Here is a 17,144-nt window from a genome sequence, read left to right on the forward strand (position 1 = left end):
ATGAGATGATCATATGATTTTTATCCTTTATTTTGTAAATGTGGTGTATCATACTGACTGATTTGCAGATGTGGAAACGTCCTTGCATCTCTGGAATAAATCCCACTTGATCATGGTGAGAGGTAACATCACTTGTCCAAAGCCACCCAGTGGAGGGAGAGATGGAGCTGAGGACACGTATCTCTGGCTCCCCCTAAACCACATGGCTGTTTGCTCCAATCCTCCTACTGTCCTCTGATCTCCTTGAGTGCTGTTTGCTTGTTAAAGTACAGAGAGCTTTGGACAGAGCAAAGGCAAATGGAACCACCTGGCATGGTCCTAAACCTCTTGTAGGCAGCAAGCCTGAGGGCTACTCCAGGACCTGGATGGCAGTCCTGGAGGACACCCCAGCCCCAGGGTCCCCCAGGACCACTACGAATGGGGCAGGAACTGGTCAGTTCACTACAGTGCAGATGGTGTGAATTACACTGTATTTGAACTGATGTTTACAGAAGTCTGTTATCAGTCAGTTCTAATTTGGGTCCAGGGCCCCATTATTCCACTCAGAGCAGTAGGCCACAGCTACAGACATTCCTCACAACCCTCTAGACTCAGCAGGAGAGTGGAGATTCTTTCCCCCTCCACCCCCATTACCAGCATGACACGGCATGGCCTCTCAAACTCACCCTCCGAAGCACCCCAGACACTAGGACAGAGAGGACACAACTCCAGGGTCTGGAAGGGTACTTAGGGTCAACATAAAAATTTTATGAGGCATCCTGTTTTATCTTATAATCGATGCGAAGTTTACACTCTACTCCACAATGGTATGTTCTAACAAAACATTTCTCCCCCTCTGAGCAAAACCGATGCTCCACACCGTGGCTCTGCTGGGACTTCAATGCCTGACAGACCACCCTAGTGGGCAGTGCCGCCTTACAGGACGCTCCACTGTACGTTGGCATTTACAGCCACCTTCCATTTATATCGTAGGTAATATTCACAGCCATCCTGTGAGATGCAGGCTTCCCCATTTTAGAGATGTGAAGACCCAAAGCTCCAGGAGATTAAAGCAAGTTGCCTGAGTGGGTGGCAGGCCTGACCATAAGTGCCCTCCCCATCCTCTGCCACCTCTCACCACTGAAGTCCCATTATAATCCCCCCCCAACCCTTCAATGCTAAAATCCACATGTGATTTCTATGCTTTGGTACCTTACAGCTTTTCCATCCAACGTTCTAGACGTTACCTCCAGGAATGTCCTAACCCTTGTGCTCCTTCCCTCTTATTAAAGAAAAAAGTCCACACTGCCAACTCCCCTCTTCTTTTTAAAAATAAAAAGCCTGAAACAACACTGTAAGGCCCCAGTTTTTTGGACGCACCACCCTCGATCTCCATTTCCTTCTTCCTGTGACACACACCACGGCCCAGAGGAGGTCAGGGCCCCCCGAGACTCGGAGCTGGTGGGATGGAGAGGCCTTTCTCTCCCGACGGTAAGAACCTGCTGGATTCCCACAGCCCGAGGGCTTTGCTTGTCAGAGATCCCTTCTCCCAGGATCTATTCTAAGGAAGGCATTCGGTATTTGTTTCACGATTGAGCTGCCCAGGAAAGCGATCTGCCAGAGCGAGGACCACTGGAATAAAGGGCCGCTCAGCAACCTGGGGTCCCTGCTGCCAGGCCCCTCTCTTCAGGGTGGGGTTACTGGGAGGATAACAGCACAGGATGCCTCTCTCCCAGCCACAGGAAGTACCCCCAAAGATCTCAGAGACTTTATGGTAAGTGGGCCCACAGGTTTGGAATCAGGCAAACCCAGCTTGAAATACCGGCTCCAAGAGGAAGCCACTTGACCTTCTCTGGGCCACACCTTTCTCACCTGCAGCCACCTGTGCAGGCTGTTACGCAGGAGAATGAAAGCTAAGCACTTAACATAACGCCTGGGATACCAGCATCACTCCCAACGGTAGACTCCCGGTAAACCCACCACCTTGGAGGGTTCTCCATGGTGTCTGTCAGGTTGCTGGTGGTGACGCAGAACCCCAGACGTGCTCTACAACCCAACCGACTGCCTGGTCGTGTGGCTGCACGGCCAGAGCCCGTGGCAGGAGAGCACTTTTGCCAAACAACTTATAACTCTGGGACTCAAGTTTGCTCATCTTTAAAATGGAAGGTGAAGAGTTCATAAAAGCTATTATCAAGGGCTGCCCTGAAATCCCCCTGTAACTTCTCCCAGGTGGGGAGGACTTCAAGGTGTGAGCAAGGACGCCAGAGCAGGCGTGGGGAGGAGCGCCGTGGGCAGGGGGCATCTTCAATCAACAGGCTGTCACTCCTTCCCCAGGTTGGTCAAAACCACAGGCCTGCAGAATGGGCCCAGTTGGGCCCAAAGGCACGGAAGCCACACCGTGGACACCTTCTGCAGAGCAGGACGCCAAGGCCCGGAGTGACCAGGTACAGGGCTGGGGAGCACACACTGAGTTTGTGGCAAGGCCCTGGCTGAAACCTCCGTTCCCAGGCAGGGTTAGGGAGTATCTTACAAGTTTTAGAAACTGTGGTGCTTAGTTCTATTAGAATTTGCTCAGTGACCTCTCTTCTTGGGAGAACCATATTTAGCCTATGATTTAGGAGGAAACCCTAGGGCTGTTGGTTCCTGCAATTCTACTCCATGATTTAGCTCTAGTGTTGCAGGAGGGGCTGGGGAAGCCTGCTGGGGGTCGGGCACTGCACTCAGGCCTGAATGGGGTGGTGACAAAGGAGGACCTGGGTGTTGTGTCATCTTCTGTGGCAGCAGCTGCCCTGGGTGGGTGGGGGGGTGTCTGTGGGGAGGGGGCAGGGCGAGGCCTCGGGGGCAGGGCATTTGAGGTTCACCAGCCCACGTGGCCTCAGCCTCGGGGTGAACAAGGAGCGTCCAGGTGGCAGCAGAGCAGGAGGCTCAGCTGGCATCGTTGATGGCAGTCCGAGGGCCCCCCAGCAGTCTCTCATGCTCGCCCTCCTCTGCCGGGGGCCGGCCCCTGGACAGGCGGCTCAGTAGCAGGCGGTGCAGCCCATTGTAGAGGGCTGTGCCTGTCAGGAGGATGAGGAAGCCAAGGATCTGCAGCGGGTGGAAGGCCTCCCAGCCCAGCGTCAGGCTCACTGCCCAGATGACAATGGTACGCAGGCTGTCCAGCACCATTCGGGTGGTGGCACTCAGTTCCTTGGTGACACTGATGCCGGCAAAGTTGAAGAAGGCGATGCTGCTGATGTTGCCCAGCAGCGCCAGCGCGATGAGTGGCTGTCGGCCCACCTGGCAGAAGGCGTCCAGCGCGTCCTCCAGCGTCCCGCGAGGGTTTCCACTGAAGGAACCGGCGGGGATGTAGTACATGGGCACCAGCAGCAGGGAGAGGATCACGAAGCCAAAGAGGCCTGCGGGAGTGGAGGGAGCACGTCACGCTCTCCGCTGGGCCCCCAGCCCTGGCAGCGTGCCCCGGCCCACCCAGCCGGGCTCCGCTGACCTCCCAGCCACCCCTCCGAGTCGCCCTCGCACCAGCTCCTTCCTTCCAGCTCCTGGAGCCGTTCTGCTCATTAGGAACTACAACGGCCTACTGAATGGGCTCTGACGGCCCCATTTCCACTTTAATCCGCGTCTTCTGACCGGACCAAGAATAGGAAATACATTTTATATTGTGACCAGTGCACAGACATGCACACACACTTTCACAAAACGACAGCTACCCTTACAATGTACAATGCTCTCTGACACGTTTTAAACTCAATTCCATTCATTGACAAAAGGATTGCTGGCTGCGAGCACGACACTGCTCTCACAAGTGTGGAAAAACAGCTCTCTAGCTCAGCGCTGTTGGTGTGTGACAAGGAGCTGGGCCAGAATGTAAATCAAGGCACTGCTTCCCTCAGGAAGTCCTGCTAGGAAAAAAAGTGAGTGGAAGCCATCAGTACGCTTGATGACATAGCTGATTTAGGCGGTTAACGTTCTGCCGTAAGCCCTCAGCTCACGGTGCAACAGGCACCACCAGCTCCCCGACAAGCCCGTAGGTCACGCTTCGGTAGCACTGCTCTAATCCGCCCTGCTAGTCCCATAATTTTAAAGCCTCATTTTGACTTACTTCCCTGCTCAGAAACCTTTGGTGGCTCCTCCCTGCCTGTCATTTAAAGTCTAAATCCACTTGCCTGATGTTCCAAGGTTCTCCAAGATATGACCCTGACATATTCAATCCCTGATCATTTCCCCTCCATCAAACCTGTACCTCCGCCAAACTACTCCTCACTGGTTTCCAAACCCACATCCAGCTCCCCACGTCTCCACTCTGCCTGGAGTTCCCTCCTGTCCACTCCTGCTTCCTGAAATCTGTAGCGCTAACGCCACCTCCCCTGGGCCACGACACTCAGATATGCTTGGCAAGTGAAGCGTCACTTGAGTAAAAGCGGGCCGAGCTAAAACGCACTGCCTGCTCCTTTCCTGCTGGTCGGCTCCTCTAGAGCGGGGCTTGCATCTCATTCATCTTCGTCCCTGTCCTCCCTTAGCTCCTGGCTGAGGTATTTATCAACACGAACATGGTGAAGGGAGCGAGGAAGGAGGGCGGGAGGCTCGCCCTTCCCAGAGGCCCCAGGCACCTCGCCAGGCGCCCTCACTGCATCCCCTCGACGTGCCGCCCCACAGGGCGCACTCCACCCAGCGCCCTCCTGCCAGCCTGTGTTCACACGCACCCTCAGTGCCGACTGCCCGCAGTGGGTGCACGTTGTGCTTGTAGACAAACTTCTCCTCCAGCACCATCTGGATGGAGACGATGATCTGGGCCATGATGATCAGCAGGTCCCCTGTGGGAAAGGAGGGGCCCAGAGTGAGGCCAGGCTGAGGCAGACATCTCAGCCCACGGAAACCTAAGAGCCCCTGCAGCCCCTTACTCCGCAGGGCACTGTACAGTCCACGAGGGCCGGCCACGACAGGCCCCGCGCCTGACCTCCTGGCCCCTGAAGGGTGAGGCAGGCCACCAGGAAAGGCACTGTCAGCCCCTCTGGGCTAAGGCTCCAGAAAGTCCAGGGGTCCGCCTGGGCCTGAGGGCTGCACAACTGGGGTAAGCAGGTCTTTTGAGAAGCAACAGGCTCTGAGATGGACATTTCTGGTTTAATCCTGCCATGCGTGAGCAGGGTGGCCACTTCACTGTAAAATGGGCTGCAGTGTGTCCTTTCCGGGACCGTGAGGATGAGTGATGACGAGCACAGTGCGAAGCACTGGTTGCGTGCTCGGTAAGTGCTCAGTCAACATTCATTCCTTTCCTCTTCCGGATCCTGCAGTCTGTGTGGCTGTAAGTACATTGCAGAACTAGCCCTCTCCTTCCTCGGACCTCCCCGCTCCTCACCCACCTCTCCCTCACGCTGCTTGTCCCCTGCTGGTCTTCCCTACACTCTTCCCATCACCTGGGAAGCAGGTGCATGTCCACATCAGCTGGTGGCCCACGTGCCCTCCCCCAGGGCTTGGCGGACAGCGGAGCTTGTAAAATGCTTTGTCGAGTGACTCTGTGCTGGGCAGCCCCGGGATGCCCACCCCGGCCACACCTGTGATCACTTCGCTGAGCTTGTGCTGACTGTCGTTCCTGCTCAGGAGGTCAGCCAGGCCCACGACCACCAGCCCTGCGATGGTCGCGAGGATACCCAGCCACTGGCTCAGTGCCAGCCTCCGTCCCAGGAAGGTCACCGAAAACAGGCCTGTGAATATGATCACTGCTCCCCGCAGCATCTGGAAGCTGGAAGCACTGGTCATGTTCAGGGCTAGGAGAGGAGAGACACATGACGTTAGCTCCTAAGGGCCCAGCCTGTCTGTTCACTGAGGTGTCCTCAGGGCTGACAGGGCTGGCACGTGGTAAGTACTCAGTAAACCTTGGTTGGGGGCGTGTGTGTAAAGGTCGGTGGGAGGGGGCGGGGGGAGCTGAAGACAAGCTGGGGGTGGCTCTTTCCCAGTAGCTCCCTTGGGCCACAGGCTGCACTGAGCCCTTGGCAGCCTGGCTTGGCTACTCACCCACATACATGATGCTGGTCGCGGTCATGTCGCAGAGGGCTGGGGGCAGGAAGAGAAGGGGGTTGAAGGGCTGCTGGGGATCCATGCTGGTGTCTGGGTGCCCTGCAGCTCTGCACAGGAGTAGGTAGAAGGCAGCCAGGCAGAAGAGCTCCCCCAGGAACATGCCCACTGCCTGCAGGGACAGAAACGGGACTTCAGAGCTGGAAGGAAGACCACCTATAACAAGGGTTTTTGTTTTTTATTTTGGCCGTGCTGCACAGCTTGTGGGATCTTAGCTCCCCGACCAGGGATCAAATCTGTGCCCTCGGCAGTGAAAGCACGGAGTTCTAACCACTGGACCGCCAGGGAATTCTCTGTAACAAAATTTTTTAAACATAACCTTTCTTAACGCAAGAGTTTACCTATAACCCCAACATGTAAGAGAGACAAAAGCAGAGCTGCTCTGTGTGGGAGGCCAGAGCCTGCCGCCTAGGTCTACCCCTAAGCTCTTCAAACACCTCGACGGAAACTCTAAGGCCATGTAGAGCCTGATCTGAAAACCCACCAATCTAGACCAATCCCTGGTCATGTTCCAATGGAGAAACTGAGGCCCCGAGAGGCTTGAGAACTTATATAAGGTACCTTCCATTGATGGTGTCTGCCCCGCCCCAGTGGGGTCTGGGCTCCCCGCGGTTGGGGAGCATGTTTTACGACAGGGCTGGATTGTTCCAAATGTGTCCTGACTTGGCCATGGTGAGGGCTGGCCTCAAGGAGTCCGGGGCATGAGCGCTCACCAGGACTTGTGCAGGCTTCCTACAGGGGACTGTGCCTTCTGCCCGCTTCCAGGGGCACCTCACACCCTGGCCTCTGTTCTGGGAGGGAGAGAGAAGCAACTGGCTCTCCTGAGAGCAAGGGAGGACTCCCCCAACCCAGGTTAGCAAACAGCATGGCCTCGTGGGGGCCCCTGACCTGAGGCCTGGGAGACGGAAATGCGCGAGGACAGGCACAGATACCTGGAGGAAGGGATGCTGGAAGCTGTGCTCCTGGCTCCCTCCGCAGCCTGGGGCCACGAAGTTGTCCGCCCACCTGCAGCACACAGAGAGAAGGTCAAACCCTGCAGTGTGGCAGCACGCTCTCCCACCCGGTCCTGGGGCCTGCAGAGAGCTCACACCTCCTGGCCAGACTTAGCGGACTCGGCCCAGAGCGGGGCTCCCTCTCGGAGGGACCAGTCTCCACGGCAAGGATTCCCCTGGGATGGCAGACAGAACGCCGGGGCCTGGGACCCTTTAGCTGAAATTTCATGAACCTCTAACAGAAATTTAGCATTTCCTCCATTTATGAGTGTAGTATTGCAGTACCTGCGACTTTGTCACACACGGAAATCACAGCTCTTCTCGTTATCACATTTGAGTCACTGCAGATACTGTGAAGTATTATTTACACTCATCACTGCTCCAAAATTACAGTAATTAGACCCACTGCTTACTATTTCATGTGTTAAGAAGCGCATGCACACATGTACGTTACTATTTCACAAACTGGCTTGTTTAATGTCTTGATAACTTTATTTCAATACAATTAGCTTTTTCTGTAATCCTTGGTCTTTTATTTGCACGTTTTAAAACACTACTCTAGGCTTCACCAGACTATCAAAGGGACCCATATCAAGAGTCCCTGGTCTACAAGGTCACGTGGGCCCTGGGAAATGGCCACCTGACACAGACCACCCGGTCACCTTCCCATAACCTGAAGGATCTGGAGGGTTTTCTCTAGCACTGGCTCGGAAGCCAGTGGCAAGTACGTGGCGCTTGTGGAGTGGGTGCCAGCCGGCACCCCGGCAGATGGGCCTGATTATGGCATGCTCCCCGCCGAGCCCAGAGTCCGTCACGGCACAGCGCTCTGGGCAGCTACCGCCAACCATTTGCACCTACCAACATCTGTCGCTAAAACTTCTGCCTCTGAATTTCACTTCCGCTGGCCTTAGTTATGTCCCTGGGAATCTAATCTCTCTTTCATTGGAAAGCCCTTCATATATATGGAGCCTTCCCCACCTTCTGAACTTCTCCTGGTTAAGCAGCCCCGGCCCTTGCTAACCTTTCACTGCCCTGGCTGGTCCCCACCTTCGGAATCTTCTCCTGGTTAAGCAGCGCCGGCCCTTGCTAACCTTTCACTCCCCTGGCTGCTGACTTCAGGAAGCACTCTGGTGGGCCCAGGCCCAGAGCCAAGGGCACGTGATCCGGCCCAGACTGAGTCGGGCAACGGGGCGGCCCCGCCCACGTGTTGGACACCCTGGTTAGCTGACCTGGCTTGGACTGCACGCGCCACACCACACTGCTGACGCAAGTCAACGCAGACCCAGGGCCGCTTGCAGTGGGCCACTGACCTGCCCCCGCTGCAGCAACCCCACTCGTAGGCGGTGGTGGTCCCTAAAGTGTAAGACTCGGGACTTCTTCTTAAATGTCTTTCCTTACAATGTCTGTCCAGAGCAGCTACGTGGTGGGCCCCACCCCATCTGCTGGCTCCTCTGTGCACAAGCTCAGCTCCCAGAGCGCAGGGAAGCCTTCTGCTTCCTGTGCCCCAAGCAGGGGCCACTGCTCATGCCAAGCGGTGCAGGTCTGGGTTTGACAAAGATCCTGTGCAGGCGGGGCTTCTCTGTGCCTGAGTCTGAGGAGGGGAACAGGGAGCTCTTTCCCACAGCCCGGGGCAAGTGGGCAGGCGGTGGGAAGGGCGGGCTGAGCGCTGGTGGTAGCACAGACCTGGAGGGAGAGATCACGTCTACAAAGAGATCTGAACACATCCCAGGGCAAGTGAACAGGACTATGGCAAACTTATCTCAAGGTAGGAGACCCCACCCGCTCCCACAGTGAGGAGGGAAGGTAGGAGGGCTTCTGGTGCTTGGGAATGGTGGAGGTCAAATGAGAGCTGATGGGCAGCTAGAAGTTCTGATATGCCTGGTTGGGAAGGCAGAGGAAATCTGGGTCAGGGGATCAGGCTGGAACCAGACCCAGTAGCAAAGGGGCAAAGATAATCCCCATCAACGACAGAAACCACCTGTTCTCTGGGGTCTCATTTCTGCCCCATCTGCTGTAGATTGCGACTCTGGGATCCCCAGGCAGGGCAGGGCAGGACAGGACGTGGGATGTGGGTGTGGGACACATACCACCTGTATGGCTCACCCAGCTTGGCCTGCTCTCCAGCCAGACTCACTTTCACAGACAGAGCCCTCTGGGAGGGGCTGGGTGAGGCAGCCGAGCAAAAGAGAGAAGCGAAGGAGAGCAGAGAGGTCAAGCTTTACCAAGGGCGCAGAAACACCTGCCCTGGAGCAAGTGAGCAGGTCAGAGAGAGAGTTCCCAGGGCTTCTCCAGGAGTGACAAGGGAGGTCCTGCCAAGTTCATGGTCAACCAGAAGCCTAGGGCAAGGGCTGGTATGGAAGCCCCTTCCCCATCCTGGGGCCACATCCAGAGCACAGACTGGCAGGCTCAAGACCCCTGATGTAGCAGTGGGGCCACCTCCTGAACTCCCCCTGGGCTACTGCCTGTGCACCTTACAGTCATGACAACTCATATCTGCATCACCTTCTGGTTCCATAGTCCTTGTCACTTGAGAGGCTGTGCGCTCAGCATCCAGCAACGTCCACAGCTTTCCATCCCCTGCTCCTGGCACATGATTATACAGAAGTTCAAACATTTTTTTTTGTTGTTGAATGAGTGGGACTTCCAGACACCGCTAGACAAATAGGCAGGTACTATAGTCCAAAGGCAATGTATCCATGACTGCTAATTTGCCATCCAGTCTGAGGTGTCCCCTGCTGGTGGGACCAGCTGGGCCTGCCCTTCCCCAGGGAGGGGCACTGCAAGGGGAGCAGGCTGTAGGGCTGGTGCTAAGCCTCCTCCCCTCCCCCTGCGCTGCCTGCTTCCTCCAAGGGGTGGGTCTGCCTGAACAGGCAGGGCTGGCAGGTTCCCAGCAGGGGAAATGGAATCTTTTTGTATCTGAGTGCCTGGGGCAGGTTTACACCCCAAGGGTTTGGGTGTCAGGACAGGCTGCCTGCCCTGCCCAGACTCTTGGCCAGGCAGGAGTTCAGGCCTGCAGTCACTTTGGGATAGAGTCAGGCTTCTCATCTTGGCCCTGGGAAAGGTCTGCCTCACTGTGCAGTCACAGCAGGACCCCAGGTAGCACAGGACAAGAGCCAAAATCCAGACCCCGTTCATCTGGGGGAGAAAGCAATCACTCCCCAGTGGGACAGCACTTATCTCTGCAAAACGCTTCCCTAACATGTGTTTACGAATGCACCACTCACTGTGTACCGACCTTGTACCAGGCCTGTGCTTCTCCCTGAGGAGCCTGAACACTTCACGCGGGCTGTGTGGTTTAGGCCTCACAACAACGGTCCGCATTTTACAGGCAGGGACTTCAGACCTTGGGGTGGAGAGGGCCGTGTTCAGGCTCATACAGTTAACAGTGGGCGGATCGAGGGCTGAACCCATCTGCTTGCACTTATTTTCAGAAAAGGCAGCAGGATACACGGAAAGGCCAGACTTCTGACTCTCACAGGTTGGATGAGTTATAGATTTCTCACCTATAAGTCGGGGATAATAATGCCAACACTGATGAATTGGCAAAAGTAATAAGACATATAAGACCTGGCATATGGCAGGGGGTCACTAAAAGTCCTTTGCTGCCCCTCTTCTCCCTGTCTCTCCTCTGCTGAGCAGGAACCACTTCCCCTTGTGTTGGGTGGGTGTGGCCCCAGCTCTGCTCCAGCCTGAAAGCTTCCGGGGAGAGTATCCATCCTCTGGGACCCAGCCTGCAGGCTGACGCAGACGCACCCGGAGGGCCACAAAGTGCTGAAAGAGGAGAACAAACTCAGCCATCATCTCGGGAAGCTCCTTGTTTGAGAGACGAGAAACCCAGGGACCAGACAGGGCTTGAGGGACACAGGGAAGCGCTAGTACCCAGGAGCACCACCCCCTGTTCAGTGCTCCGTCCTCAACACCGATCACCTTCTTACTCAGGATTCTTCCCACCCCCCTGGCTGAGGCGGGGAAAAGGTCAGCCCTGCAGATGGGCCCTCCATTCTCTCTGGACACTATATCCTGGGGAAAGCTGTGGTCTCTAGGGCAGGAGGCCTTGGGGACCCACATGAGGAAGCGCCCTGCACTGGCAGAGGCGGGCTTCCTTTAGAGTTCCCTGGGCCTTGGAGGGCTCCGGGTGGGCTGCCCTTACTAGGGGCGAGTCACTCTGGCGTGGCCTTGCTCAGTAAGCTCAAAGCTCAGCGTTCCAAGGGGTGTGCGCGTCTGTGTGGGACCAGGGGTGGCGGTCAGAAGCTGAGGAAGTGGTTGATGCGGCTGCCTCGGGCCGATTGGCTGTGTGTCCATATTCCCCACAGAATCTATGCCATTTCCGCTCTCATCCTGGGCCTGTTAAGCCCAGTGAGTCAGCTTCTTTCTCTGGCTTGTAATCTTCAGAAGGGCCCCAGGGCTTCTCCACTCTCCGGGGTGTCACAGCAGGTGGCCCTGGCTCACATGGTGATAAATGATGACAGCCCTCCCTCTCTTAAGTATTAGGTAACTCTCCTCAGTAGATCTTACAAGGAGTCTGGGAAGAAGGGGGGGCAGGGATTATCACGCCCACTTTATAGATGAAACGGAGGCTTGGAGAGGCCCAGTGACTCATCTAATCTCATAGCTTCCCAGCCTCATGCTCTTTTCACTGCTGCACTGCCCTGCTGGTTTAAGGCTTTCTCCAGCTGGCCTGAACCCCTCTGAAGCAATTATCCCGTGCCCACTTTTGGAACCTATGGGTGGGGGAGGGGCAGCGGCCAAGGCAAAAGTTAGAGCTGGCGCAGGAAGGACAGTGAGCGTCCTCCCCTAAAAGAGGCCCAGTGATCGCAGGCCTCCTGCCACCTTCCTGCAGGCTCCCCGGACCCAGTGGGCCTGACTGCTGGAGAAATGACCCCCATGGCCCCTTCGTGGCTAGGTGGGCTGCACAGCCTGCAGAAGTTTAGGAGGGGATGTGAGCCTTCCCGAGTGAGCGTCTACTTGACCCTGGCTCTTTACATGCAGAACCCCAGCTGGATTCAGGAGGGTGGGGCTCCGAAACGTGCACTGGTTCAGGCAGACAGCCCCACGCGGTGCCAGAGGAAGGCAAAGCTTGGTCTCCAGGAAGTGCATCAGCAGAAGCCTGGTGAGGGGGAGAAAGCAGCCACAGAAAGGAGAAGGGAGGGACCTTCTGCCCACACCCAGGGACGAGGCTACAGGGCCAGCCTGATCGGTGACTCTCCCTCCGGGGGGTAGGTGATCCCCAGCCCCAGCCCAGCCCAGCCTGGCCAGGCCGGCTCCCTGCAGCGCACCCAATCCTGCTGAGTGGGCAGTGACCTCCTGCAGCGGACAGCTGACCTGTGATCCCAGCACAGGAGCAGCACGTGCTCACGCCCACTTCCTCATCCACTGTCTCCAGTCCGCCCAAGCAGCCGGGGAGGGAAACATTATGCTCATTTTACAGGCCAAGAAACTGCAAGAGGCTACTAGAGACGCTAACGCTGAACCCTGAGTGATCTCTGGGATGGACGCTTCAGATGCCTGTCACCCAGTCCCAGAGGGGAGGCACCCCGACGGCAGGGAGAGGAGATGCCACTTATAGGATTACAGCTTCCATGGGCACACGCTTGTCTGTTCTTGCCTGCAGAGATGTAAGAGGAAACCCCCAAGGAAGAGGGAGTTGTGGGTACCGTAGCTGTAGAAGACCAGCACTGGGCCCAAATCCTGAGGCCTAGGCTCTAGACACCAACCAGCTGAGTCACACACACACGAAACTTTTCTTGGGACCTTGACTGTAAACTGTGGGGATGAGAATGGATAATTTCTATGTTTCTAACAACTTTAAATGCCCCTAAGGATGACTAGAGAAGTCCCTAGCCTCATCCACAGTGGAGGTTAAGAGCACGGATTCTAGAGCCAGACTACTTAGGCTCAAATATAAACTGTGCCACTTAATAGCTGAGTTGAACTTGGGTAAGCAAGCCCCTCTTTCCAGAACCTCAGTTGCCTTATCCAGGGACAAGGAATTTATCTACCTCATAGGGTGGTTATGAGAATTCATTAACTTAACTCATGAAAGGCAGCCAGGGCAGGACGTGGCACGTGGAGCTCTCTGTGTATTAACTGGTTAGCACTTGCTGTGGTCACATTCTCGTCTGTCTGTCCCTGCCAGAAACTTCAGGTCAGAGTGTGATTTCAAATCAGTAATCTCTATCAGGATGTACACAGCTGCTCTCCCACGTTCTTCCTCTGAGAGCGTCCTTCTCACAGTCTGGTCTTAGAACACTGTTTAGGGTCCAATACTGGGGCCCATCACAGGTAGGGAGGCTCCTAAGAGGCCACAGGGCAGGGGACAGGACCAAAGGTTGGGATCACACCTGGGCACCTCTTTCTGGCCTCTCAGGCAGCCTCCAAGGGCAAGGCGTCCTGGGGCTGAGGATTCCCTGGCTTCTTACCTGACTGGTCTGGAGCTTTTTCTGGAAGGAGCTGAGTCAGCACAGTTTACCTCAGTAGGTAACTCAGCTCTCCTTGCGGACAGCGGCCCTGGCAGACCACAGCCACCCTATAAGCACCAGACTGAGGCCTTGGCTTGTGGGACGGATGGACAGATGACTTGCTCTGCTGCAGTCAGATCCTGAGATGGGAGCCCTCAGGATGAGTTTCCTTTATAGCTAAGGGCTCAGCAAAAGGAGTACCCTTCAGGAGGCCTCAGGGCCCGGGAGCCCAGCACAAGACACAGACACAGCCGGCCAGAGCCCAACCAGAGAGACAGGTGGGCCTTACCCAGAGGTCCACCTCCTGTGGAGAAGGGAGGACACTGTGATTGCCAAGCGTGTACACACCTGTCTCCTCTGCTGCAGATTCTAAGCATCTCAAAGCCTGGGACCTTTTCTCGGTCACTTCTGTCTCCTTCCCTAGGTCTAGGCAGTGCCTCACACACTGTAAGGACCTTATATATGCCTGATGAATCGAACAGGGTACTTCTCTCCCAGACCTCTCTTCTGGGGCATTTCTCACGTCACTGATGGAGTACGCTGGGAAGAAACACCCTCAAAAACGAATAAGATACAATTATCCCCACCACCCTCAGGGGGCCTGGAGCGCAGCCCAGAGGGTGACTGGGGTGACTCCCCTTTGCTCTGGAGCCTGGCAGGGCTCAGGTGGAAGGGAGGTCTGACTGGGAGAGGGTCACTGTCTACTGTCCTCCACGTGCACCACACCCTCTTACATCAGAGCTGAACTGCCCCCCTGCCCGCCCTGCCTGGGTTAATGCCACTTCTGTTCCCCCAGGCGGAAGCCCAGGAGTGATGATTGGATCCTGTGGGTCAGGCCCTGTGGCTTCACTCTGCACCTGGTGTCTCCTATCTGACCCTTCCCTTCCCACCTCACTGCCACCTCCCAGTTCCCCTTATCTGCTAGCAGCAGCCTTGGCGTGGTCTTCCCTGCAGCCAACTGCTTTGCACCTTGACCACCAGGTTCATCGCATCACTTTTAACATGTCACTCCCCATCTCAAAAGCCCCTCTTTGGTTATGGGATAAAATCCAGCCTGGGCATTTGGTGCTAGTTACAATCCACCTGGATCTGGCCTTGCTGTTCCTGCCTCGATGTCCCCACCACATGTAGAAATCCTACCAAAGCTTCGAGGCCCAGCTGTAACCCTTCCTCCAAGAGGGGCCCATGGTGCACCCCCTTCTCTGTCATCGCAGCCCTCCACGCTCACTGGTCACTCGGTCCGCATGACGTTTATGGTAGTCCTCCCTGGCCCACAGCTCCTGGAGGGCGGGGCCCCCGATGCCAGCTTGGAAGGGGCAGGGGAGAGAAACTCCCTCCCGTTGAAAGATGAGGAAACTGAGGCGCCGAGTTAGAAAGTGACTCGCTGGGATCAAGCACACAGCGAATCAAAGCCGGGGCTCGGATCCTCCAGCCGGGGACGCGGCCCTGCCCCGCATTTCCCTGGGCCTCGTACCCCTTGGGTGGTCCATAAACCGCATGAACGGATCAGAGCAACTGAGCTGGCTGGTGAAGTCAGGAAAGGAGAGCCGCGAAGGGAGGGCGCGGAGTCCCCTCCCCTCCCGGCCAGGCCCGGACTCACTTTGCCGAGAGCGTGTTGATGGAGCCGGTGACGAGCATGAGCCCGGCCAGGAACAGCTGGTACTTGGTCCAGGCCATGGCGGCGGATGCCGGGAGCGCGAAACAGGAGCTCGACCTCCGCGCTCGCTGGAGGTAGTAGCCCCCAATCTGGTCACCCCGGGGTCTGGGGGCGAGTGCTTCCGGGCCGGGAGTCACATGACCTGAAAGATCCCGCCCCCGTGCCTGCTCACTCCGCCCCCAGGGAGGGCGCGGGAGGGGGCGGGGCGGGCGTCTGCGCTCTCCAGAGCCGGAGCTGGGGGCGCTGGTTCTCACGGAGTGACAGTGTGAAGTGACGGGCCCAGGTCTCCCCACCTGCAAAAGGGGCTGATGGGACGAGGAAGTGAGAATGCATCGTGGATATTAGAGCGTTCTGTAAACCCTTTAGAGAGATTGAGCTGAACAATGTCAGAGGCAAACCACGAAGTAGAAACGTCCAGCGTGGGAATCTCCTCTCTACTGGATACCCAGGGAACTCCCAGGAGGCCTGAGACGTGTCCCTAGAGATCCTAACCCCCGGTGTTGCTCACATCTTACAGAAAAGTGGCGTAAGAATCTAGTTCCTGCTCCTTGGGAGATTGTTTTACAGCAAAAGAAACTAAATTAAGAAAAGCCGGGCTTCCCTGGTGGCGCAATGGTTAAGAATCCGCCCGCCAATGCAGGAGACACGGGTTCGAGCCCTGGTCCGGGAAGACCCCACATGCCGCGGAGCAACTAAGCTTGTGCACCACAACTACTGAGCCTGCGCTCTAGGGCCTGCGAGCCACAACTACTGAGCCCGTGTGCCACAACTACTGAAGCCCACGTGGCTAGAGCCCGTGCTCTGCAACAAGAGAAGCCACCACAATGAGAAGCCTGTGCACCACAACAAAGAGTAGCCCCTGCTCGCCTCATCCAGAGAAAAGCCCGCGTGCAGCAACGAAGACACAACACAGCCAAAAATAAAATAAAAAAAATAAAAAAAAAAAAGCCAAGTGATTTGCTTGTGATCAACGCTGGTGAGTGACGGAGTGGGGGTTTGCTTGTACATTCTTCAGTCTCCGCCAAATCCGTGCCTTCCGCTCAGCACCTCCACCAATCTCACCCCGTTGCTCCTTTCTGCATTCCCCGGATGCTGCTCAGAGCATGGAAGGCAGGAAGACCTCGGTTTGTGCGCAGAGGCTTCCAGCTTTTAAAATCCTGCTCCCAGTTTTCAGCCCCCAGCTGCCCTCTGTCCTCATCTCCAGGCCTGTGTCTGCACGCCATGCCATGCCCGGTCACACCACAGGCTGGAGCACAAGGCCTTCAAGGATCTGCTTCAGACCCAGTGAGCACATTTCCCCGTTATTGCAGATCTTGCTGCTGGAGGTGCAGGGGGTAGGGCCTGCCTGCCACCTCCTCCTGCTTGCCCTAAGACCGCCTTGACCTTATGAAAATGACCAGTGTTGAATCAAAAAACTCTCAAGGGGCTGGACCAGGAAGACCTGACAGAGAAGGTGTAGAAGGGAGGTTCTGGACAAAAGTAGGATAGAAGGGGAAGGGCTATCCCAGAAGAGGCAATGGCAGTGCGATGGCACCGAGGTATGAGCGGGTGTGGAGTGCGTCTGGGAGCCGCAGACCATCTGGGAACTTTCCTACACTGTAGTCTGTCCTTTTCAGTCAGTGGGGGAGTTGAGAGATGCAGAAAGGTTTCTTCTGAGCTTCTTGTCTTCAACACCACTAGTTTCATGTAAAGGAATTACTTCAGTTATCCGAAAATATTGACTTAGACGTTGAGGCCTGTAGAGATGAATGAAACACAGCTTCTGTCCCAAGGGGTAGACCAGCTCGGTCCACAGCAGCTGCGTAGCCCCATCCCTGTCGGAGCCAGTTCCTACAGCACAGTGACACACTCAGCGGGGCTCCGAACTGTTTTCCCCACGTGTCCAAGCCAAGGACACTGTCTTGAAATAAACATTACTAATGATTAGTGGTGTCACCTGCCTGACATGATGTCACAGTCTTTGTGTGTCTCCACAGCCACATCATAAAATAA

At 56.1% G+C, this 17,144-nt stretch overlaps 1 protein-coding gene across 5 annotated transcripts; it reads right to left on the reverse strand.

Annotated features, from left to right (window-relative positions):
• Nucleotides 1–726: 726 nt before the first annotated feature.
• Nucleotides 727–15,299, reverse strand: SLC35F6 (solute carrier family 35 member F6). 5 transcript variants are annotated; one of them, XM_067703489.1, is made up of 7 exons: nt 15,096–15,241; nt 9,540–9,620; nt 6,978–7,050; nt 5,986–6,157; nt 5,526–5,738; nt 4,677–4,787; nt 727–3,374 (listed from the first exon to the last, which is right to left on the reverse strand). In XM_067703489.1, exons 4-7 carry the CDS (start codon nt 6,146–6,148, stop codon nt 2,905–2,907), a joined length of 957 nt encoding a protein of 318 aa, XP_067559590.1. In that variant the 5' UTR covers nt 6,149–6,157; nt 6,978–7,050; nt 9,540–9,620; nt 15,096–15,241; the 3' UTR covers nt 727–2,904. The 5 variants fall into 5 exon arrangements, with proteins under 5 accessions (XP_067559590.1, XP_067559588.1, XP_067559589.1 ...); XM_067703487.1 differs by lacking the exon at nt 9,540–9,620 and having other exon boundaries at nt 5,388–5,738; nt 15,096–15,299; XM_067703488.1 differs by lacking the exon at nt 9,540–9,620 and having other exon boundaries at nt 15,096–15,296.
• Between the last annotated feature and the right edge of the window lie 1,845 nt (nt 15,300–17,144).

The sequence above is a fragment of the Pseudorca crassidens genome, chromosome 14 (genome assembly GCF_039906515.1).
Source record: "Pseudorca crassidens isolate mPseCra1 chromosome 14, mPseCra1.hap1, whole genome shotgun sequence".
NCBI lineage: Eukaryota > Metazoa > Chordata > Mammalia > Artiodactyla > Delphinidae > Pseudorca > Pseudorca crassidens.